The 25,078-nt window shown below is 43.6% G+C and overlaps 1 protein-coding gene across 1 annotated transcript in view; it reads right to left on the reverse strand.

Moving 5' to 3' along the window:
• KEL (Kell metallo-endopeptidase (Kell blood group)) overlaps window positions 1-25,078 on the reverse strand; it is a 590,619-nt gene that overhangs the window by 370,417 nt on the left and 195,124 nt on the right. Inside the window, exon 2 of the mRNA XM_078655679.1 lies at window positions 24,518-24,665. Within this exon, the coding sequence (XP_078511805.1) occupies window positions 24,518-24,665 (148 nt within the window). The remainder of the gene's footprint in view (window positions 1-24,517; window positions 24,666-25,078) is intronic.

A 25,078-nucleotide genomic window follows, 5' to 3' on the forward strand; every position in this document is an offset into this window, starting at 1 on the left:
CTTAATTCTGAACACCGGCACTTACGAAAGTTCACCACATGATGGCATTGTCTGTCTAATCTAATCTTAAGATGAGCACACCAACAAGATGTCAAGATGGCTCAGTGAGCTAAATAGTTGCTGTTGACATCTGCTGTGATCTGGAGGCAATAATGTAAAATTTAGCAGATAGTAGTAAAAAGCAAACAGTCTGCATGTACTTTCAAGAGGACATTTAAAGAATGTGCTGGTTTGTTCCCTTGCACATTACTTAACCCAGCGTTTGCAAATGTCACTTCTTTTTATAGTGCCTGGGTATGTTTCTAGCACACTTAAGTGGTTCCAGCTTCACAACAGAGAACCACAACAGCAGCAGCAGGCTGCCACATGACAAGAGCATCCCTGGGAAGCAGTGCAGAAATGGGCCGTGAATTCTTCTTTGTGTAGCTCTTCGGCATAAGTAATGGCACATTAAGTCATTACTTATGCCAGTAAGCCATAGATGCAGCTCCTGGGTAGAGGGAATACAAGTGAGGAGCCTAAAAGGAGACTTGTCCATGTCAGAATATTATATAGGGAAGCTTCTTTTACAACCGACCGCCGACAAACGGTCTGGACCACGCCGGATTCTGCTGTGATGCCGCCTCTGGGTGTTGGGGTCCCTCAGGGCTCTATTTTGAGCCCGACCCTATTTAACATCTTCATGACCCCTTTGGCGGCTCTGGCGGAGTCTTGCGGGGCCCGGATCGTGTCCTACGCTGACGACACTCAGCTCCTCTTCTCCTGTGAGAGGGGAGGAGATTTTAATGGGGAGAGCATCCGGGAGTGCCTTGGGGCTGTCTTCAGATGGTTTAATCTGGGTGGCCTCAAGTGCAACCCCGAGAAATCTGAGGTGCTCTTCTTCGGGTGTACGTCTGAGCCTGACTGGCATGACTGGTGGCCTATAGGCATGTCTCCCCCTTCTGCTCCATCTGCAGTGGCCAAGAATCTGGGTGTCAAGATGGACAAGGGTCTGTCAATGAGAGCCCAGATTCTGGGGGTGACGGGCACCTGTTTTGGTCTCCTGAAGGTATTAAGGAAGTTTCTACCCCTGTTATCGGAAGAACACCGGAAACTGACTGTGCAGGCTCTGATCGGGTCCAGGTTGGACTATGCCAACGTCCTATACCTGGGCCTGCCGGAGTATCTGCTACAGCGCCTTCAGGTGACGCAAAATGCGGCGGCGAGAGCCATCTATGGTCTTAATAGGCGAGCTAGGGCGTCATGCCTCTTGCAGGCCTTGCACTGGCTGCCTATTCGTAAGCGCATTATCTTTAAGACGCTGACTCTGACCTATAAGGCCCTACACTCTGGAGGTGCGAAGTACCTCCAAAGGAGAGTGTCCTTTTATCAACCGGCACGGGCACTTAGATCAGAGTCACAGTTTCTGGCAGTTGTACCGCGTATTCAAAAAGCCCGCATTGGGGGTCGCTCCTTTGGTCTGCGTGCCCCCCAGCTGTGGAATGCTCTGCCACTGACACTTCGTGGTGCCACGAGTTTACTGGCTTTCAGGAAAGGTCTTAAAACCTGGCTGTTTACTTTATAGGTTTCTTTTTTGGTTTATCACATCTTCGTTCTGCTCTGTTGTCGTGTTGTGTTACCCACTGTAGGTCTCGCTGTGAAAGCGCCAGGATACTCTTTTTGAGTCGCTGTGCGCTATAAAAATAAAATGTAACATAACATAACATAACAAAGGGGAAGACGTTCACATTCCTTTAAGCTTCAAATATAATTAATACTTTTCTGCTAATTTTTGTCATTTGCATCTGAAAGGAATATAAAAAAAGCAAGCAACCCAGGAAGTTCTTCATTCAAACCTTAAACGATAAAATATTGCACAAAGTTATTGTCTTGGTGATCAAAGTGCAGCAGGAGTCCAACAACAGGATGGGTTTAAAAAGGTGTTGGCAGCAGCACACGCACAGCTCGGGCGCCTTATGCACAGTGGGGAGGCACAACTGCTCACATTAGCCGATTGAATTAGAAGTGGGCATTGACGCCTTCTCAAATTAGTATGTCGGTGTTCACAAAGTCTACAAAGTTTTCCAATTTTCCTTCACCCTCGTACATTCGTCCTACCTTCGAAACCGAACTAATGTCATCCATACCGCACCTTTCTCGTCCAAACCATTCTCCACAAAAGCAGGGGTCCCTCAAGGTTCTATTATCTCGCCCATGCTTTTCAACATCTACATGAAGTCATTACCAGTACTGATCAATCAATTTCACCTCACGTGCTATAACTATGTAGATGACACACAAATACTCCTTCAACTGGAAAGCCCCAAAGACATTGGAACCTCACCAATTTTCAGTTGTCTCAGAGCCGTAGAGATCAGTGGATAACTTGGAGCCATCTTAAATTGAATGCTTCCAAAACGGAAATACTCACCTGTGGTGATTGGAAACATTATACCCACTCGCCGCCTGGCCTGATGAACTGGGATCACTGCCTAAAGTATCGAAGGAAGTAAGAAACCTCGGTATGACCATGGACTCCAAGCTATCGATGAATGCCCAAGAGAACAAACTAGCAAGACTGAGCTTTGTCACTATAAAAACGCTGCGAGGAATCTTCCCCCATTTGGGATTTCCACACAAGGTCCAAGCTACCATCTCCCTTGTTCTATCCAAACTCGATTACTCCAATAGTCTGTACCACGGATCATCTTTAACAACCATGAAAAGACTACAACGGATTCAGAACTCGGCTGCCAGACTACTCTTGCATATCAAACCACAAGACCACTTCTCACCTGCCTTGAAAGCCCAGCATTGGTTACCGGTTGCCAGAGCATCCACGTTCAAGCTACTTTGTATCACCCACAAAGCAACACATGAAATGGGACCGCTCTTCATCAGGAATAAAATCACCAAACACATTCAACAGAGGAACCTCCGCTCTAAAGGAGCATCTCGTCTTAAAATCCCAAGATACAAGAAAAAAACATGGGTGTCACATCCTTCTCTGTTCCAGCAGCCAAACTATGAAACTCTTCACCCCCCAACATAAGATACACCTTATCTTCAGAAAACTACCCAAGTATTGGCTCTTCCCCACATAAGCACCATACGCAAACAGAAATATAGAGCATATCCCTCTTTATATAAGCATTTATTTGTTCTATAGATATGTACCTATCTTTGGTATTGCCTTGTATAAACATGTGGATTAATTATGTTGTTAAAAAAATTAATAAAATAAAAGTTTAAGTACAACAACACTTGAAAACCAGAGTTTATCTAATGCATCTTTAATTTACATATACTTACTTCCTTTATCCATCTCTATATCTTCCATGTACTTGGATCTATATATTTATTACTTTTCTCCTAAAAAAAGCATATTCAATGCACTACCCTATTTCTCATCCTATACCTCTATCAATATCTTTAATCTACTTATACCTACCTCCTTTATGCATCTATATACTTTCCATGTACTTATGGATCTATATACATATCACTTTTTTCTAATTCAGCGTATCCAATGCACTACCCTATTTCTTACCCTATAACTCTCTCTATATATCTTCTACCCCAACTTTCTGACTCATCTCAAACTTCTTTCTACTACTCTTTCCAATGCACTACTCTATTTCTCACCCTATACCTCTATCAATAAAGCCTCTACATCCACTCTCTCATTTATCCCAAACCCATACCACTACTATGGTCGCTAAAATAACCCTTTCTACACTCTCCCCTACTCTACCCCTCCTTGCATCATCTGACGCATCTTTTACTATAGAGATCCCCCAAAACAAGGCTTTCTAAACTTTTCCCTCTGACTCTACCCCTCCGCATCCCTTTTTCCTCATCCCAAGCCTCTCCCTACTGCTATGACCTAAAAAAAGTCTAAACCTTTCACTCTTCTTTCCCTCCTCTATCCATTTCAATCAAAATAACAGACTAACATATCCACTTCTCAAATTTCATATTTCACTATACAAATTCACCACTAATGGGTTCCAGAGTAGCATGCTTCTCGCCAAAGAGGCACTTCAACTCCTCATCAGGGGTAGCAAACACTAAATAAAAGTAAACCTTTTTCCCTCTTCTATCCCTCTGCTAACCTTCTCTATCCAAATAACTGAATAACATATCCACCACTCAATCAATCAATCAATCAAAATGAGATTCATTCAATTTTGAAGAATTAAAATCATAAAGGCATACACATAATCCAACAATACATCATCATACATAATATAAAAAACCTCATTTTGTGTACATCCATCATTGAAAAAACTTCTAAAAGAGTTAAGCTAGTAGTGGCGAGAATTTCATTTTTTCCTTAAATGCATATTCCGGAACCTACATCCCGCAAGTCAATTGTTAGCAGCTTTACTTTTCCTCAAGACGTTCTTTAGAAAGCCCACCATAGTCCCAATGCTATAGTAATTTTCAAGCATTTGTAAGTATATAAAAGCGGGGTGACACTGTCTCCAGCTGCCCTGAAGTAATAAAGATATTAACCATCTTCTCTCATTTTTATACAACTTACAGAAAAAAAACACATGCATAATACTTTGTCTTGGATACGTTATTGCAGGGTCATTGACACAATTCTCTCGACCAGTCGTCTATGGTTGGGTATGTAATTAAATGATGGAACGTCCCAAACCTAAATCTGGTCAGGAGATATCTGTCGTAGCCACTTTGAACACAAAGCAAATAGGGTTGAATGGATATAGTCATAAGGGTCAATTGATGGCTAATCACCATTGGTTTGTACAACTCTAAAGCTAATTATTCTCTTCTAAGTGGGACATAGCCATTTTAAAAAAAATCTTTACGCTTTATAAGGTTCATACAGTCGAACTTAGTATAATATTCTATGTGACCGATTTCCTGCATAAAGCTTTTAACATATTTCAACCATGGGTTTTTTCGGACCAAATCTATTCTCATGGAGTCCCTAATTATCTCTCTGTTTAGTCTTGTGTTTTCAGTGGTCCAGATTCTGTGCCATAACAATACTGGCTGTACCTTAAACAGATCAGCAATGTGTACAACCCCCAGTTCTGAATGGCAACTAAAAACAGGGGCACTATTTGGAACACTTAAAAGGGATGTCAGAAAGGTAATTTCTATGCGTTGAATTATACTATTATACTACAATCTTGGTAGCCCCAGATCCCTGCCCCGTACATCGCTATACTCACACACCTTGCTTGGTATATTTTTATTAGAATTTCTGTGGGCCTTTTCCCCAATATTTTAGCAAAGTTAAAAAGTGCAGCGATAGACTTCATAAAAAGTAAGGACCTAGCCTTTACTGCTGGAGCCCAAGAAGCACTCCCAGATAGCTGAATGCAGGGGTAATTTCCACCTTGTTTCCCCCCACCTGGAAGCTTCTGGTCTTATTTCTATTCCAGCCACATGACATCACAAAACTCTTTTTAGTGTTTCATTTTAAGCCAAGGGAGTCCATAAAATTTGTATAAAAAGAGAGGGCCCTTTGTAGTCCTATTTGGGTGCGGGACATGAGAAAACGGATCGTCCGCGTATAGGAGGGATGCGATGGGACGCGAATTCACTGTTGGAGGGTCCCTAGTGTTTGACACCAACTGCTGTTCTAAAGCATTTGTGTATAAAGAAAACAGGAGTGGTGCCACTACGCACCCCTGCCTAACGCCTCGTTTAACTTTGAAAGGGGCGGTACACTCACCCTCAATACCATACCGGACCTTTGCGGTGGCTCCTGTATATAGTTGTCTTAAATACTGAATTAAAACAGGCTCAACTTTCAATTCATTTAAAACCTTCCATAGTTTCTCATGGACCACACAATCAAAAGCCGCTGAAAGGTCTACAAAGTCCAAATAAAAAATGTCCAGCTTTCACTCTAGTATATTTGTCAATTAAAATACTTAAATTCAAAATCTGCTCATTTGTACCTAGACCAGCTCTAAAACCATATTGGACATCACTTAAAATATTGTTATCTTCGGTCCATCCCTACTCAAATTACTTTCATATTTCACTATACTCATTTTCAAAATGAATCCTTTATGGGTTCCGGAGTATCATGCTACTCTCCAAAAAAGTGCTTCAACACCTCAATAGGGGGTAGCAAGCGTTATACAAATGCAAACTTTTCTCCCTCTTCTATCCCTCCCCAACCCTTCTCAATCCAAATAACTGACTAACTCCCTTCCACTGTCACTTCGTCTTTGCCCAAAGTACGACTGTTTCCGTAGACTTTTAAAAACCCTGCTCTTCCAAGCCGCATATGACTAAACCTTCAGCCTCTGGTCCACGCTACCTGTCAATGAGCGCCAAGAAACCGATGGTGATAGTGCGCGTTATAAATATTTTTTAATAATAATAATAACATATCCACCACTCAAATTACTGTCATATTTCACTATACTAATGCAACATTAATCCTTAATGGGTTCCAGAGTACCGTGCTACTCGCCAAAAAAGCGCTTCAACACCCCATTAGGAGTAGCAAGCGCTATATAAATGCAAACCTCTTTCCCTCTTCTATACCTCTGCTACCCTTCTCTATCCAAATAACTGAATAACATATCCACCACTCAAATCACTTTCATATTTCACTATACTAATTTTCAACACTAATCCTTTATGGGTTCCGGGGTAGCGTGCTACTCGCCAAAAAAGCACTTCAACACCCCACCAGGGGTAACAGCGCTATATAAATACAAACCTTTTTTACCCTCTTCTATCCTTCTGAATCCAAATAACCGACTAACCTACTCAGCACTCAAATTACTTTCATATTTCACTATACTAATTCAACACTAATCCTTTATGGGTTCCGGAGTAGCATGCTACTCGCCGAAAAAGCACTTTGGCGCCTCGTCAGGGGTAGTAGGTGCTATATAAATGCAATTACAATACAATTCAATATAATGTTTTCTCACATTAAGGCCATGTGGGCTTATTTATGAGAGTCTTGTGTCACTTTTGCACCAAGTTAAGGGTTATATGCATGATGCAGGTCTCACAGTTTGATTTATGAAGCCACGCACCACCCTGCGAGCCTTTGAGTGGCCTCATAAATCATGATCATAAATCATGAGTGATTCGCTCTGCGTCGGCTTACTCTGCACCCCAGAGGCGTTCCATGAGTGTTATGGGAGTTGTGCTCTGCGTCGGCTTACTCTGCACCCCAGAGGCGTTCCATGAGTGTTATGATAGTTGTGCTCTGCGTCGGCTTACTCTGCACCCCAGAGGCGTTCCATGAGTGTTATGATAGTTGTTCTCATACAACACTCATGGAATTTGAACCTGTCCCAGATTTGCAAAGTGATGTAAACCTGTGGAAGTGCCAAATCCGTACAAATCCTGAGGTCTGGCGTAATTTATTTATTTCCCCTTGTTTATTCCTCTATGTGTGCTGCATTCTGCAGCACACATAGAAAGAGGAAAACAACTTTTAGGATTGTTTTTTGTGCAGGAAGATGTCCCTTCCTGAACAAAAACTATCCAGCATGCAGTGGAGGCAGCATTGCAACGTGGTGCAAGGGTGCCTACATTGGCGCCAGGCAGCAGAAACAGCACCAGCACAGGGGAAAAGGACAGGAAAGCACCATATTGCTTAACACCTTCGCTGCGGCGGCTATTCTGCCGCAGCGCTAAGTGGGCGGGGCGCGGCGCGCCCATGCTGGTGACGGAACCGCTCTGTCACCAGCCTCGGTTGGGTTATCACAAAGTTTTTGTTGGGCACCACTCAAATGGCTGATGATTCTCTTGACAAATTGATATAAGAAAATAAATACGAATTGAGCAAATATCAAGACTTCTTGATTGGAACAGGACTCTGAGAAACCTGAATTGACTGTATTACATTTGAGTGGTGCCCAACAAAAACTTTGTGATAACTATATTGGACTCGTGGTTCACGAGTGGTGCCCCTGGGCAGAGGGCATCCGTTTTGGAAGTGGCACACTGAACTTATTTTTGAAACAATACTATTACCTTTGGTCGATATGAGATTGGTGCTATATCTTGGTGTGTTATATCCACTGTCCACTCTTTGGTTTTTAGACCAGCCTCGGTTGAGCTGTGCTGATGACAGAGCGGTTCCGTCATGGCCCCGCCCGCTCGATAGAACGCGCCGCGCAGGCGCGAAATCAGTGCCGCGCATGCGCGTCTGGCGGGCCATGACGGAACCGCTCCTTCATCAGCACAGCGCTACCGCGGCTGATGACGGAGCGGTTCCGTCATCAGCACGAAAGTGGTTAACTATAGTGCATTCCTTCCCTTTCACTTTGGTATAGGGTAGCACAGCAAGGTACTTGCTGTGCTGCCCTATGCCAAAATCCCATAAATAAGCCCCTAGGTTTCTACGGGTTGTGAGGCCGCTTGCGTGGCCCTGCACAGTTGTACGCTGCATCCGCAGGCCTTTTTAATGGTAAGTAAATTGATGCAATGCTTTGCCTGGCACCACGCAAGCACCCACATAAAACATTCATAAATAAACCTCTCATTCAGAGATGATTTTCATGCCAAACATTTCCCGGCAGCCTCAGCATGAACCCTGGAATGACACTTCTGCTATGTGCACACCTGCTTCATCATTACATGAAGGAAAATACAAGCACAATGTTTTCTCTGCAACTTTACCTTCTGCAGAGAGTGTCTAGGCACCATGCTGTTGCTCCAAACAAGAAAAAAAATTGTGTTTTCCAGCAAATATTTTCAGCAAAACCATTTTGTTAGCATAGATAGGGATTCAAACATCATACATTGTTGCAAATGTCACAATGTCACACTGATACCTAGAGGTGAAAAAAGACTTTGTAAACTACACAAAGATATGAAGTTTTTCATAGACTTTCACAAATATTCTGAACCATAAATAAACTTATTATGGATGAGTTCAACCTATGACACTGCTAGTCAAATAAATGGAGACAATGCTATATGTTAGTTATCTGATTTTATCCCTAGCAGTAGGTAGTTCCAATTTCAATGCGGAAAGTCCTCTGAAAAGGAAAACAGATATAATATGGACACGCAGCATGTTTAGCAAACATGTGCACAGGGCACGCTTTGACCCACGTTAATGAAAAATTCATGCAGCACAGCATTTTGTGAAAGGGAGTGAGCAGAAAATTGCCATATATACTAAGATGTGTCACTGTTTTCCTCTTTCCCTGCACAGTTTTCCTCCCTACCTGCACCGACGCACTTTAGCCTGCCATGTGCCCACACACACACCCTTACGCAACAGTGCATTCTGTAAGGAACCGTTTTGGTTCTCGAAGGTCACCATCCCAGTATAAACCCTATGCTTTAATACTTTTCCTTCTTTGTATGTCTGTTGCACAATGCAGCACTGTGGTTCTAAAAAATCCGGACCCTGGTGTTTTCCCGATATCGAGGTCCAATACCCGTGTCACAAAACCTCAACGCACCAAGAGGATTTTGGTATCTATGAACCGATAATAATTAGGACATCATTCCTATGTATTTGCGTCACAATCGAGGGTTGCCAACACCCCAAAATCGTAGTTTCCGTCCCCATCCCTTAAACTCCATTTTGTGAACGGCATCCATCTTGCATCTTGCCCTCATGTTAAGTCAATTAAAGGTCGAGCTTGATCAAAAGGGACACGTCCACCTTTTCGTGACTTCCCCCTGACCTGTCCCAACTGACTCCATTGCCTTAGGCCAAACCTGTTTGGGCAGCTCCTCGCCCAGTGGCCGAATACGATAGCATCAATACATAACATTCCACAAACCATTCACTACATACAGAGCATGCTTTCTGCAAACATGCACCTGTCCACATTCCTTGTTTATGGCCAGTTTTATGACTGGGTTGTACCTTTCTTTATTAAGGTTTCATCGATATCTGATGGGAGTTCCAGGCCTAACTGGGTAATCTATCAACAAACTGGACATCTAAAATATGGGCTTGCTTACATGACTCCGCTCTTTGTATTATTGTAGAAATATGTGTATAGCCATATCATAAACTCAGGAATTCTTGCTTGCAGCTATTATTTTTGTATATAAGGAGACGGCTGGTTCTGTAAAAACGAACAGTCTCCCGAGAACCTACTCTCCGTGTGGTGTACTTCTGGGACACGTGTTACTTGGTAGCTACCAATAAAACTTGATCTTTGACGGTAACTAGAAGACTCAGTGTTTCTGTGGTCCGGAACACGGGAGAACTCTGAGGTCCTCGGGTGCTACCCCCTGGCACCACCGGGTTCCTAAAAACCCGGCACCTCAGTTGGCGCCCAACGTGGGGCGATATCAAGCGGTGACGGTCCAAGCCAGATGTTCGTGAGGAGCTTCGTGTGAAAATTCCGGAGGACGGCCAGCCACTTCAGCAACCCCTGTATGTCGACGTGGTTCCGAAGGTCTTTGCTGCGAGGTTCCCCGCGTCCCGACGGCTACGAAGGACTGCTGCCCTGACTATCGCCTTGTTTTGGACCCAGTGATCCTTGGTAGAGCGAAACGATAGACGAGTCTTCTAGCGACGTCACAGATCTTCAAATACTTCAGTTAAGTATAAGTGGAGCGTCTCCCAGTCCTTAGTTTGTCCTTAGTTTTTGGTATCCTTGAGATACGCTTTGATTTGGTACTTGCAAGCCCCAAAGCCGAAGGACTCGTGTATTCACGAGATATATCGTAACAGATAATCCTTTGAAGTTTGAAGCTAGACTAGTGAGCGAAGATGCCTGGTTTTAGCAGACTTGGAAACTTGTTTTGTCTTGGTTGTAGTAAGGACTCCCGATTAGAGGAATCTTGTCCGGTTCCTCCAATTGGAACTCCAACGTATGAGCTCTATGTAAAGCACGGCGTAGGTCCTATAACATATAACGAAGTATGGATAAAATACACCCGCAAGGATGGTGTTTTAAAATGGCCCCAATATGGTAGTTTCGACTCAGAAGTTTTAGATAACCTAGAGGTCAAACTATTCAAGAAGAAAGCCCGACCGGCGATGTTTGACTCTTTCCGCTTATGGCGTAAAGAGGCCAAACAGAAGGAAATTAAATTAGAAAAGAAGAATAAGAGGGAAAGAGGTATTTCAGTAATGCAAGCCGAGATAAAATTTAAAGACAACGAAGAGGATCGAATAAGTGAGCAGTTGCACAGGCAACGTAAAATGGCAATAGATAAATGCTACCCCGTTTTGCCATCTCTTCAGCGAGAGACAGTAAAAGAGCGTGAAAAAGATCCATTAATGGCTCATTTGCTAAGTTCGCCACCACCCTATGCACAAAATGCCACAGCACCTCCGCAACCTTTAGTTGCACCTCTGGTAGCTGTTATACAGGCTCCTTTACCGCACTCACCGGCTACTCTTCAGCTGGCTCCTGTTTCTCTGGCGCAGCCTCCTCAAGGCTCACCGATCACATCTACTTCTCCTACTGTTCCTTCTAAAATTTCGCCTAGCACACCTTCTAGTCTCTCTGATACTCGTTCTACGAACATTTCTGTTTCTACTTTGCGTGACTCTGTTCTACCAACAGTTATTCTCCCACTTTCACCTTCCGTCTGGCATAAAATGGCCAGCATTGTTACTAACTTTCCTTCACCACTTTTTCGGTCGCCTAAAACGACCCCTAACACGGAACGAAGACAATTACGAAGCCAAATGCCCGATTATCAGGAAAGGGAATCATTGAATAAGTTAGCACGAAATTGGGCTATGGACACAGCAAGATATGATGTAGAGTCTGTCATGAACGTTTTCCGTCAATGGGATGAACCAACGCAAAGATACGTCTTTGAGCAGATGTGTGTTTTTCTGTGTGAGGATTTGGTAGATAATGGTCAGAAGACCAACGAGCAAGAGTTGTGTAGTGTACGATTTAAATTTGGGGAGGGTATGATTGTGGGTCCCGACGTTGAAAAAGCAGTTGAGATATTATTATCACATAGAAGTACGGGTGGTAATTCTGGGTCATCCTCTGACAGTGGTACATCCAGCAGGAAAAGAGCGAGACAGTACCCCATGAGAGAGGTTCCTCCGGTCTGGAGGGAAGGTGACGCAACTGCAGTTCCACCGGTTCTGCCTCATTTCCAGCGTGTATGGGTACATGTCCCCTGGAAAAGATCCGAAGTTTTAGCACTCAAGCAGACACTACCCGATCCCCGTAAAAACCCGACTGGGTATTATAAGGAGTTGTCCCAAACTGCCAGCTCATGTATAATGAATTTAGCGGATATAGACATGTTGTTTGGGAACGTTGTTCCACATCCTTTATGGAGTAAGATACGTCATACAGATCATGACCAAGAATTAGGTGACTCATGGGCGAACATTGCGACTACAGATGCTAGACAAGTCGGTGGTTTCAAGCCTGAGCCGTTAATAGCTGAACTTCCCGGTAGAATTATTGCGTACATGAAGACAATTATGCCTGAAGTACGCGTAAACTGGGACAAGCTATCCGCGTGCAAGCAGAAGAAAGACGAGAATGTGTCTGACTTTTTCACGAGATTTGAGGAAACTTTCACTGACCATAGTGGTCAGGATATGGCTACCGAGGGTGGCCAAAGATTGTTTGTAGACAAATTTGTACACAATCTGCTTCCCGAACTGTGTGCTAAACTAAAAGATTCAGAGAGTGCTTGGGCTGTCTCTACGTCAGCGCAGATTCTAGCAACAGCTCAGTACTACGAAAACAGGCGCAAAGACGAGCTAGACAAGGCAGACAAAAAGACGAAAGATTTAAAAACTAACGTTTTTCTCCAACAGGCCTATCCGCCTCGTATGGCTAGCCAGCCCAATTATCAACAGAATAAGCAGTATTCTAGAGACGCGCAAGGAAACGAGTCTTCCCATCAGCATGTTCCGTATGGCCCGAGAATTCCATGAATAGCTTTGACCAACAGAATAACGCATCGTCTAGGTCAGCTCAGTACTATGCTGACGACTATTACACCGAACACGACAATGAGGGTAACGATCGCTAGGACAGCCATGGACAAAGAGAGGGAGTTGTTACAGTTCCAGTAGACCAGGATGGACCTTATGTCGAGGTAATTACCTCAGGAGTGTCAGAGCCATTTCTGCTGGATACTGGTGCTACAAAAAGTTCTATTATGCACTCAAAACTTCCTGGCGCACCTTTGTCTGGCGAAATGAATGTCTCAGTAGGCTTCTCTGGCGCCCCTGTTAGAAACCCGATCTCTAGTCCTATATCCCTTTCTGTTGGCCCCTGTGAATTGGAAGCACCCCTCATTCTTACAACAGGTTGCGGTGAAAATTTGTTAGGATTGGATTTGCTAAAAAGGTTGTATGCGACTGTGTACTGTTCTCCCTCGGGAGTACAACTTACCTTAGGGAAAAAAGTCATTTCTCCAATGTATTTGTCGAAAGAAGGTATTCCAACCGAATTGTCATCACTTCCTGATATACTGTGGGCTAATGGTTCCAATGACGTAGGTCGTTTGGAGATAGCACCGTATGTCATAACTTTGAAAGCCAACGTCGGATTGCCACGTATTCCCCAATACAAAATATCTAACGAATGCGAGAAGGCGTTGTTAACGATCATTTATGATTTGATCGATAAAGATGTTATTGAAGAAACAACAGGGAACGTTTGTAACAGTCCAGTTTTACCGGTCTTAAAACGTACGGATCCTTCACAGCCCCCTGTGTATAGGTTTGTGATTGACCTCAGAGAGGTAAATAAGGTAGTTATCCCACAGTTTCCAGTTGTCCCCGACATTACTGCTTTATTGACAATGGTTCCAGCTTCAGCAGACTGGTTCTCGGTGATTGACCTGAAGAACGCTTTCTTCAGCATCCCGATCGCCGAAGAGAGTAGAGACCTTTTCGGCTTCAATTTAGGAGGACGAAGCTTCCGCTTCAAATGCGCTCCTCAAGGCTACTGCGAAAGCCCATCTATATTCAGTCAGGCACTGAAAACACAACTAGACACAATTGTGCTGCCAGATGGGTCAACTTTGATCCAGTACGTAGACGATCTACTGATCGCCGCAGACACTGAGGAGATTTGCAAACAAGCCACGTTGTTACTATTGCGTCACTTATGTGACATGAAGCACAAAGTCTCCCTTTCAAAGCTGCAATTTTGCCGACAAGAAGTAACCTACCTAGGTCACATCTTATCGAAGGAGGGAAGGAGACTGACACCAGAAAGAATACAGGCAATTACAGAACTAAGTGCCCCAAGGACACAGAGAGAGGTTCGAGCCTTCTTGGGCATTACATCGTACTGTAGACAATGGATACCGAATTTCTCACTACTAGCCAAGCCCTTGCTGGCACTACTCCGCAAAGACACGCCTAATCCTATGCCTTGGTCTGAAGATTGTCAGACGAGTTTCCACGAGTTGCATGATGCATTGTGTTCGGCCCCTGTGTTGGGAAACCCCAACTACAGTAAGCCTTTTACATTGTATGTCCACGAAAAGGAAGGTTGTGCATTATCAGTCTTAACGCAACACTTTGGGGACAAACAGCGCCCATGCGCGTATTTTACGGCAACTCTGGATCTAGTGGCTAAGGCACTGCCAAGTTGTCTAAGAGCAACCGCCGCAGCAGCTGTCTGCATTCGACAGTCTGCTGGATTAGTCATGAATAACACTCTGATCGTTATGGTTCCGCATGCAGTTGACATTTTGCTAAATAGGACCAAGACACAACATCTTACTAGCGCTCGACTATCCAGTTACGAACTTACCCTGCTAGCCGGTCACATCTACATAAAGAGGTGTGATACACCCAACCCCGCTACGTTATTACCCATCCCGACAGAGACAGACAAGATTGACAAACATGACTGCTGTTTCAGGACAGAAGAAGAGACAAAAGGGAGAGTAGACTTACAGGACACTCCCCTTCCCGAATGCAATGACACTTTATGGGTTGATGGTTCATGTTTCAAGTTGCCGAATGGTGATACGACTACAGCATATGCCGTAACGACATTATACACCATTGTAGAGACTGCACGCATTTCCCACAATTCTGCACAAGCTGCAGAGCTGATTGCGCTTACTAGAGCATGTGTGTTGGCGGAAGGAAAGCGAGTGAATGTGTACACTGACAGCCAATATGCCTTTGGTGTGGCTCACAGTTTTGGGAGATTGTGGCGTGAACGTGGGTTCCTTACGTCCCATGGTGCAAAGATACAACATGGCCAGCTAGTTAATGAGCTCCTTGAGTCAATCACCTTGCCCCTACAAGTCGCCATTATAAAATGCAGTGCACACAAAAAGATTCAGGATGATGTTGGCCGCGGAAATGCATTGGCAGATGAGGTTGCGAAAGAAACTGCAAGGAACACAATGATTCGGATGTATGTTATGGGTCCCGCTAGATGGACTTCTGATGTGGGAATGTGTGAGGACACCATTGAAAGCGTAAAATCGATACAAGCCGAGGCCACTGAGAACGAGGTGAATGAATGGAGAGAAAGCACAGGTAGATTGGATGCGAATGGTTGTTGGGTCGAACTATCAGAACACCAGCGATGGCTATTACCTAATGCATACGTACTTGCAGTAGTAACGATTGCTCACGGAATTGCGCACATCAGTTCGAAAGGAATCTGTAAACTATTGGCCCCAGTATGGCAGAATAGCAATATCCCAAAATATGCAAAGAATGTGGTTAAAAAGTGTATGGTGTGTTTGAAGTACAATCCCGGTAGGGGAACCCCAACTCCAGCTGGTCATTTTGCGCCTCCAACGTACCCGTTCAAGGTTTTACAGCTCGACTTCATCCACATGGAGAGGTGCAACAACCTAAAGTATGTGCTCGTTGTTGTCTGTGCCTTTTCAAGGTGGGTGGAAGCGTACCCCCTTAAGGACAATACCGCTTTATCAACTGCCAAAGCACTCGTCAAAGAGTTCTTCCCGAGGTTCGGTATGCCTAGAATTGTCTGGAGTGATAACGGAAGTGAATTCGTAGGATGCGTGATGAAGAGAGTGTGTGAGTGTTTAGGCATCCACCAAAAATTCCACGCTGCAAATCACCCCCAATCAGCTGGATTAGTAGAGTGCTACAATGGCACTCTAAAACTCAAACTAGCCAAGATCCAAGCCAGTACAGGTCTTAAATGGCCTGACGCCCTGCCTCTAGCGCTTTTGTCAACCAGGATGACTGTCCACTCCAGATTAGGACTTAGCCCCCATGAGATCGTGTTTGGCCGCCCAGCCAACGTCTGGGGCGTGCCAAGACCCAAGAAACTAAGTGAGATAGAACACCCCGTACTACTTGACTATTTGTGCGAATTGACAACTAAATTGCGTGTTTTACACCAACAGGTTCACAGTTCCTCTCCACCAGCCTCTGACGATCCAGGTCACCTCATCGAGCCCGGCTCGTGGATTTTGGTGCGAAATTTCCAGCGCACCAACAACGGACAGCCGAGGTGGACCGGACCGCACCTAGTGCTGCTTTCAACGAGATCTGCTGTTCGGGTGGAAGGCAAGAAGAACTGGGTACATGGGACCCACTGCAAACGGGTCCCTCTACCCCTTCCATACGACCAGTGGGTCAACAAAGGACTTGCCGACTCCGAGACCGAATCCGTACCTCGCTTCATCCCTTTCAGCGATGCACGTTTGAAAGAAACTAGTACCGAAAAGGAGAGTGACCATATTTTACAAGGACTTGTGTCGCCGTCTATGCAATTGGACACTACCGAACCTGAGACGCTGTTTGAAGACCACACCATACCTGGGAAACGACGGTACGACCTGCGGTCTAAACAAAGAGACTAATAAACGATTGACCTAATGTGATTTCCCTTTTCCCCTAAGAACTATTTTTTGATTTTTCAGCTCTCTCGTCCCAGGGGAACTAGCTCATTTTTGATTTTTCGAACCGCCATCCGGTTCTGCTGCTAGGGTCGCGGTTGAAGTCTGGGGAGTGCAACTGGGAAGTTCTAGGTCCACGGTTCTGATTGGTCCACGGGAGTTACCCCGGACTGAGCAGAGCGCGCTCCCTGGGAGAATCAATCAACAACCGCGGGCAGCAACTAGAGGATGGAGTTTCCAAGGGTAGAGAGACCTATCAGACTCACGAACTTCGGAAAACAGTTATGCACAATACTGTCCAAAAGAAGATTCCTGATACTATGTGTTTTAATGTTATGTAGCATACTTGTGTTTTTTACTGGTTATACTCTATTCGTATTTAAAGTTACCTTTTCGAATGACACCCAGCCACCATCTCCTCCCACTATTTCTCCACACTACTTTCACCCTCTACCTGAACACGAGTCTGCCCGAAGACTCGAATTTGTAAACAATTCTTTCATTCAGCTCCTACACCAACACCAGTCCGTAATGAACACATCAAACTGTTGGATATGCGGACTTATGCCACACACAACCGATAAGGGGATCCCATACTTCATTTTGCCATTCAGCTACTATGGTTCTCTGTGGGCTTTCCAGACCATGTTCCTATTCGCCCTAGAACCATACCCGACCCGTTCCACTGCGAGCGATTCCAATAACAAGGCACTAATTGCAGGGATAAGAAATATGAGTAGGGATATCGACACATATCTGACAATGCCCAAAGATGAACTCAGTCCCTACACCCGTTGGAACGTGACTAAACATGGGGTTTACCTGGTCAAGAGCCAGGCAGCAAAGAAATCCCGCCCAGTTTGGGTAGTGCCCCACCGAGGTCATTTATGTTTACAGGGTATTGGTAGGGATCCCACGGCACAGTTAGGAAAGAGCATTTGCACAGAAACATATGTGTTCGCTTCCCGAACTTCCCCTATACTCTTAGCAGCCAAAGGCACGTATTTCGTCTGCCACGACCAAGCCTACACGTGGTTGCCCCCTGACTTCTCAGGTACATGTTTCATCTCATTTCTGCTGCCTCCCACCTACACGGCCAGAGCAGATTACCATCGGACAAGGACAGCTAGGGGTGTCGTGAGTAAAGACGACACCGCGGGTCAGGAATTCGCTGACTTCGCAAAGGGTTTTCTGCCATTTTGGGGGCCTATGGTGAACAGCAGAAATATTCGCCAGTTATCGAGGATAGTTGAATCCGCCGTGACTACGACGGCCGGAGCACTTGGCAATCTGACAACCGAGCTTCAGTCGGATCGACTTATGACCCTTCAGAACCGAATTGCCTTAGACATCATACTCGCCGATCGTGGTGGTGTGTGTAGAGTCATCCAATCCAGTTGTTGCATATTCATCCCGGATAACACACCGACAGTATACCAGGCCATCTCCAAACTACACGAAATATCTGGTTCCCTTCACGTTGAGAAAGGGGATTGGTCCCTGCTGGGGTGGTTCTGGGAGCTGATCACTGCCTGGGGATGGAAAATTTTGATCTTCATTGAGTTGGCGCCCAACTCGGGGCGATATCAAGCGGTGACGGTCCAAGCCAGATGTTCGTGAGGAGCTTCGTGTGAAAATTCCGGAGGACGGCCAGCCACACCCTTACGCAACAGTGCATTCTGTAAGGAACCGTTTTGGTTCTCGAAGGTCACCATCCCAGTATAAACCCTATGCTTTAATACTTTTCCTTCTTTGTATGTCTGTTGCACAATGCAGCACCCTCCTCCTTACACCAGACCCCAAAAGGCCTAGGAGTTTGGTGCAAATCCCTGTCTACAAAGAGTTGTAGATAGGACTTTGCATGAAAACTCATGGGTGTTTGCATGGGAATGCCCATGCACCACTCATGGAACACTGCCTTAATGCAAAGTAGTGCAAAGCAGCACATAGCAAAGCTTGGTGTTACTTTGGGAAACTATTCAGCCCTACTCCTGATTTGCTTTGGATAGTAAATCCCAGCATAGCATAGTATGTCGGGTTTGGGTTACCAAAGTAATGGAAACCCGGCACAAAGTGATAGTAAATCTGAGGCCTGGTCTATTAGAGAAGTTTAACCAGATACACCAACAAACACACACACATAAACACTGACACACTTATGCACACAAATACAAAAAGGCACTGAAAAACAGACACACACTGACACTGTGACACCAACGCTCATTCATACAGTAATACAAACACATACACACCACAAGATATTCCGTAGAAGCCACATTATTCAGATTTGTTTTTAGATAAGATTAGACTTAACAAGTAATAAAATGAAAACAATTAAGTAAATGGGAATGCATGGCCGAAAATGAGAGGTGAATATGCCAGACATGAGGGTACTGGCAGTAGAGAGTAGGGATTCTTAATAGTACAATGAAGCTTCAGCCACCCACCACTCTCCCCTAACAAGACTGACTCCAAGATTAACCCACAAAGCTGATATCAGACAAGCCAGAAGGGGGGCACAGACAGGAGATGAGCTTTCTGGATTGCTTTCATCCTGTAAATATCACCTTTACTGATATGGCTTCATGAGTGACCCATATTTCCATGTTCACTTCGTGCTGTCACTCAACCGGTACTAATGATTGCACTAGTGATATGGTACAGAGCAAGAATATCGATGTATCAATATCGATATACATAAATATCAAGGTAAAAATATTGTGGGTCATAAATATCAATGGAAAAATATAGTGGAGAAGAATAGCGAATGTCACATAAGTAATATCGATTTCAAAGATATCGGAGTGTTAAATATCGTTTACAAAAAAAAGTTGTTAAAAATATCTTATTCATTATTAATGTTTTGTGTTTTAAAACTTTGTATAAGAATTGTTTGTATATTTATTATATGTGTTAAAATTTTAGTAGTTAATATATTTTTTTTTTTTAAATACAATTTTGCGTTTTTAGTTCCGTAGCGGGTTGTGGGTTTATAGGGGAGTAGGGCGGGAAGTAATTTAACTATATAGATTTTATTTAATATTTATAAAAGTTAATAAATTATTTTACATTGAATTTTGCATTTTTAGTTCCGTAGCAGGTTGTGCGTTTATAGGGGAATAGGGTGGGAAGTAATTTAATTATATGAAATGTACTGAATAATTTATATTTATTCATAATTGTATAATTGTGATGTTCTTGAGTTAAATGTGTACATTAATTAATTAACAATTGTATGCTAATTAGTTGTTAATTTAAATTAATTCATTATTAATTATTTACGGCAATTGTTTAAATAAATTTATGTTTGTGTTGTGGTGTTTATGGGTGTAAATGGTGAGAAGGGGGAAGTAATTTATTTTGTATTGACGAATTATTAATTATTTGTTAATTAATTTCTATTAATTAATTAGTAATTACTAATAGTAATTGTGTAATTAGTTTTAGGTGTGTGTTGTGGATGGTATAGTGTTAAACAATGTGTAATTAATGAATGTTTATTATCTTTTTTAATAATAATATATTACAATTTTAATATTATTTATGTTAAAAATGGAAATTAAATTTATTAAAAATGTAGAATTATTTTTTTATTGGTGTGGAATCCAACACTTTCCCTACTACTGCACTCACTGGAGTGGGAATAGTAATTTTTACCCCTCCGCTATCCAATACTTTGCCTACTATTGCACTCACTGGAGTGGGAATAGTAATTTTTACCCCTCGGCTATCTATTATTTTCCCTGCTATTGTAATTATTGTGTTGTGAAATGTATTTTTTAATTTTTTTATAATCGTTTAATGTGTTAATTAATTATAGGATGCTTTATTGTATTTTAAATTATTGATATATGTATATATTTTATTTTTATATAATTTTAAAAGTTTATACATTAAATAAAGATAATAGTTAATAAAATGTATTTAAGAAAATGTATGTATATGTACACATTTGTGTGTGTTTTTCTTTTTCTTAAATAAGTTTTTGGTTATATTTAGTTAAAATATATATTACATGTAAATAATTGTATTACAAATATTAATAATGTTTAATATATTTTGTTTAAGTTATATATAATTTTAAGTCGATATTTTTTACATCTATATTATTTACTTCAATATTTTTCATTCAATATTATTGTACTTACCTGCTTAAGTATAGGGAGTCAATATTTGTGTAACCAATATTTTTAAATTGATTTTTTTGTTAACTATATTTTTTACCTCGATATTTATACATGGAACCTAGTGATATATGTGCTTCATGGCCTGGAGAATATTTTCACAAATGTAAAACTATTTTCATACAAATGTTTTGCAACCACACCTGGTACCTGTGCAATGGGGATTACAGAGGGAGTCACACAAGCGTTTGCAGCCCTTCTATACTATAGAAATGCATTGGGAGTGCACTCCTCTACTGCCCCCTGGGGCACTTTGGAGTTCAGCCCTTGGCAATGATTTGACACTGGTGGGTCTGTGGGTATTACTGCATTCAGAGGATGAACTGTTAAGGTATTAGCTTTTCTCCGCCCTGTGCAATCTGACTGAGAGCAGATGGACAACATGGTGTGATTTTCAGGTCTGACTACAAAGAGCTTTAGCTCAGTGTTTTCTCATGTCATCAATTTGTGAAACAAATACAATGTGAAGCACAGAAAGAGGGAGGGCTTTGGGTCAGTCCATTCAGCCATTAAGAGGGTGGGCTTTGGGTAAGCCCATTCAGCCATTAAGAGGGTGGGATTTGGGTCAGCCCATTCAGCCATCAAGAGAGTGGGCTTTGGGTCAACCCCTTCAGCCATTAAGAGGGTGGGCTTTGGGTCAGCTCATTCAGCCATCAAGAGAGTGGGCTTTGGGTCAACCCATTCAGTCATTAAGAGGGTGGGCTTTGGGTCAGTCCATTCAGCCATTAAGAGGGTGGGCTTTGGGTAAGCCCATTCAGTCATTAAGAGAGTGGGCTTTGGCTCAGCCCATTCAGCCATCAAGAGAGTGGGCTTTGGGTCAACTCATGCTGCCATCAAGAGGGTGGCTTTGGGTCAGCTCATTCAGCCATCAAGAGAGTGGGCTTTGGGTCAACCCATTCAGTCATTAAGAGGGTGGGCTTTGGGTCAGTCCATTCAGCCATTAATAGGGTGGGCTTTGGGTAAGCCCTTTCAGTCATTAAGAGAATGGGCTTTGGGTCAGTCCATTCAGCCATCAAGAGAGTGGGCTTTGGGTCAACTCATTCTGCCATCAAGAGGGTGGCTTTGGGTCAGCTCATTCAGCCATCAAGAGAGTGGGTTTTGGGTCAACCCATTCAGTCATTAAGAGGGTGGGCTTTGGGTCAGTCCATTCACCCATTAAGAGGGTGGGCTTTGAGTCTGCCCATTCAGCCATCAAGAGAGTGGGCTTGGGGTCAACCCATTCAGCCATTAAGAGGGTGGGCTTTGGGTCAGTCCATTCAGCCATTAAGAGGGTGGGCTTTGGGTAAGCCCATTCAGCCATTAAGAGGGTGGGATTTGGGTCAGCCCATTCAGCCATCAAGAGAGTGGGCTTCGGGTCAACCCATTCAGCCATTAAGAGGGTGGGCTTTGGGTCAGTCCATTCAGCCATTAAGAGGGTGGGCTTTGGGTAAGCCCATTCAGTCATTAAGAGAGTGGGCTTTGGGTCAGCCCATTCAGCCATCAAGAGAGTGGGCTTTGGGTCAATTCATGCTGCCATCAAGAGGGTGGCTTTGGGTCAGCTCATTCAGCCATTAAGAGAGTGGGCTTTGGGTCAACCCATTCAGTCATTAAGAGGGTGGGCTTTGGGTCACTCCATTCAGCCATTAAGAGGGTGGGCTTTGGGTAAGCCCATTCAGCCATTAAGAGGGTGTGCTTTGGGTCAGCCCATTCAGCCATCAAGAGAGTGTGCTTTGGGTCAACTCATTCAGCCATCAAGAGAGTGGGCTTTGGGTCAACTCATTCTGCCATCAAGAGGGTGGATTTGGGTCAGCTCATTCAGCCATTAAGAGGGTGAGCTTTGGGTCAGCCCATTCAGCCATCAAGAGAGTGGGCATTGGGTCAGCTCATTCAGCCATTAAGAGGGTGGGCTTCAGCCATTTACCGGGTCGGCTTTGGGTTACCCCATTCACACATTAAGAGAGTTGGTTTTGGTCAGTCCATTCACTCATTATGTTCCAAGCCTTTTTCATGGTTTGCTGATGCTTAACCAAGCCATGCACGAAGGCCAAGGCAATTTATATAGATTCTTACTTTGGCCCATTTGTGTCACATAAGGATTTGGTGAAGGGAATCAAATAGTCATTGAGTTAGAACAGATCCAGTGTCTTATTTTGTATGTATTTTCTTTGCTGACACAGCAATGTTGTGATCACTGGCTCTTTTGTTTACGGAGTGTGTACTGTTTGGATCTTGCAACCTGTTATATGGATACAGAGCTTTTCAGCAACCCCCCTTTCAGTTTCATTTGTTTTACTTTGCTGTCATGATAACATTTTGTTGAAATTACTGGTTTTTTGTTCAGGTGTGTTCACAGGAGCTTTCTTACAGATGTGACAGAAATAATGGCCTTTTGTCAAACTATGTACACTGCAGCATTTAGATATATGTGCCTTTTAAACTCACCACTGATAACATCAACGTCATCGTCTGACTTTAACATCATAAGTCAGTGAGCGAATGGATTAACTCGGCTTAACTAGTCTGTTCAGATATAGGGCCCTAGTTTCAACTTCTATAGAGTAGTAGTCTGAGGTATTGTTTCATTAAAGGATATTCGTTATAGAACAGCTGTGGGTGGAAAAATAAAAAAAAAGTCATTCAACTACTCCCAAACAATCTCACTAAAAGAGGCAGACACAGTGGGCCAGATTCATAAAGGTAACTGGAGATGAAAGTCCAACTTAATGACTTTCTGTATTCTCAAAGGGCATTCGTGAGTAGTAAAGTTAGGCTTTTGTCTCAGTTTTGGTCTCAGTTAAACTTAAGACCAAAACTTAAGTTTAACTGAAACGAAATTCTAACTTTTCAACTCGTAAATGCCCTTTGTGAATACCGAAAGTCGTAAAGTTAGACTTTCGTCTCAGTTTACCTTTGTGAATCGGGCCTAGTAACTTTACCAATGCTTGTTTAAAGAAAAGATCTCAGGATGAACATAGTGATGGCTATGGTGCTTTCGCGCCTTGATTATGGCAACATCATCTACAACGGCGCCCCAGCCTATGCCATTCGCCGCCTGCAGCTAGTGCAGAATCAGGCTGCCCGCCTGATTCATGGCCTGCCTAAATTCCATCGCGTCACTCCTTCATTGCAGGCCCTGCACTGGCTGCCGGTGAAAGAACGAGCCTTGTTTAAGCTTGGCTGCACCACCTTTCAGGCCAGAATGGGCACCGCTCCGGAGTTCATCTGCTCCGCCATCATGCCCTACACGCCGGGCAGAGAGCTTCGTTCCTCTCATCAGGCCTTGTTAACCATCCCTCGTTTTAGAAAGAAAAAGGCAGGCGGAACAAAATTCGCAGTTCTCGCTCCTGCGTTCTGGAACTCCCTCCCGACGGAACTCCGCGGGACACCCTCCTACACTGAGTTCCGGAAAGGTCTAAAAACCCTGCTCTTTTCTCGAGCTTACAATGCTTAGTCTTCCCTCTGCTCCTGTTGGCCTTCCTACTATTCAAAAGCGCCAAGAAACCGCGTGGTAAAAGTGCGCTATAGAAATATTTTTAAATTCAAATTCAAATTCATGAACACTCTCATGCTTTTAGAATGTTTTGCAGCCACATTACCTGTGCTGCAGGAGAGGATCGTGAAGTTTAGGATGAGCAGGAGGACGATAACAGAGACGAACAGGAGAATGCCGAGGGGCAGAATCCGCGTCAGCCATTTCTTCCTTTTGGAAGCCATCTCCGGGAGCTTGTGGTCTTTGAGGAAGGCCTGTGAGGAGAAGAGAAATGGGAGCATTAGATGTATGCTGGTCATTAAACATTGTGAATGTAATACAGGTGCATTCTGGGATGACACCTAAAAACACAACATTCTGATAACATGGACACACCCACCAGATCCATCCAGCCATGGATGTATTGAGACATGTCTGTCCCAGCATCAGGACCAGTTTGTCATCCTTACTTGAGCCTGGGACACAGAATCCCTGCTGGATATGTAAGATGAACTCATTCATGACATAAACCCTCCAGAAGCCCCTTCAGAGCAGCCTCTCTTGAACCGGATGTGAAGTCCCTTTTTACTTGACCCTGTGAAATTTCACTATGCTGCCATTATGTTCTGTTATGTTAAGTTATGTTATCAATGCCTCTAAATCGTGTGAATACCTGGAGGTGTCTTGG

The sequence above is a fragment of the Lissotriton helveticus genome, chromosome 7 (genome assembly GCF_964261635.1).
Source record: "Lissotriton helveticus chromosome 7, aLisHel1.1, whole genome shotgun sequence".
Lineage (NCBI taxonomy): Eukaryota > Metazoa > Chordata > Amphibia > Caudata > Salamandridae > Lissotriton > Lissotriton helveticus.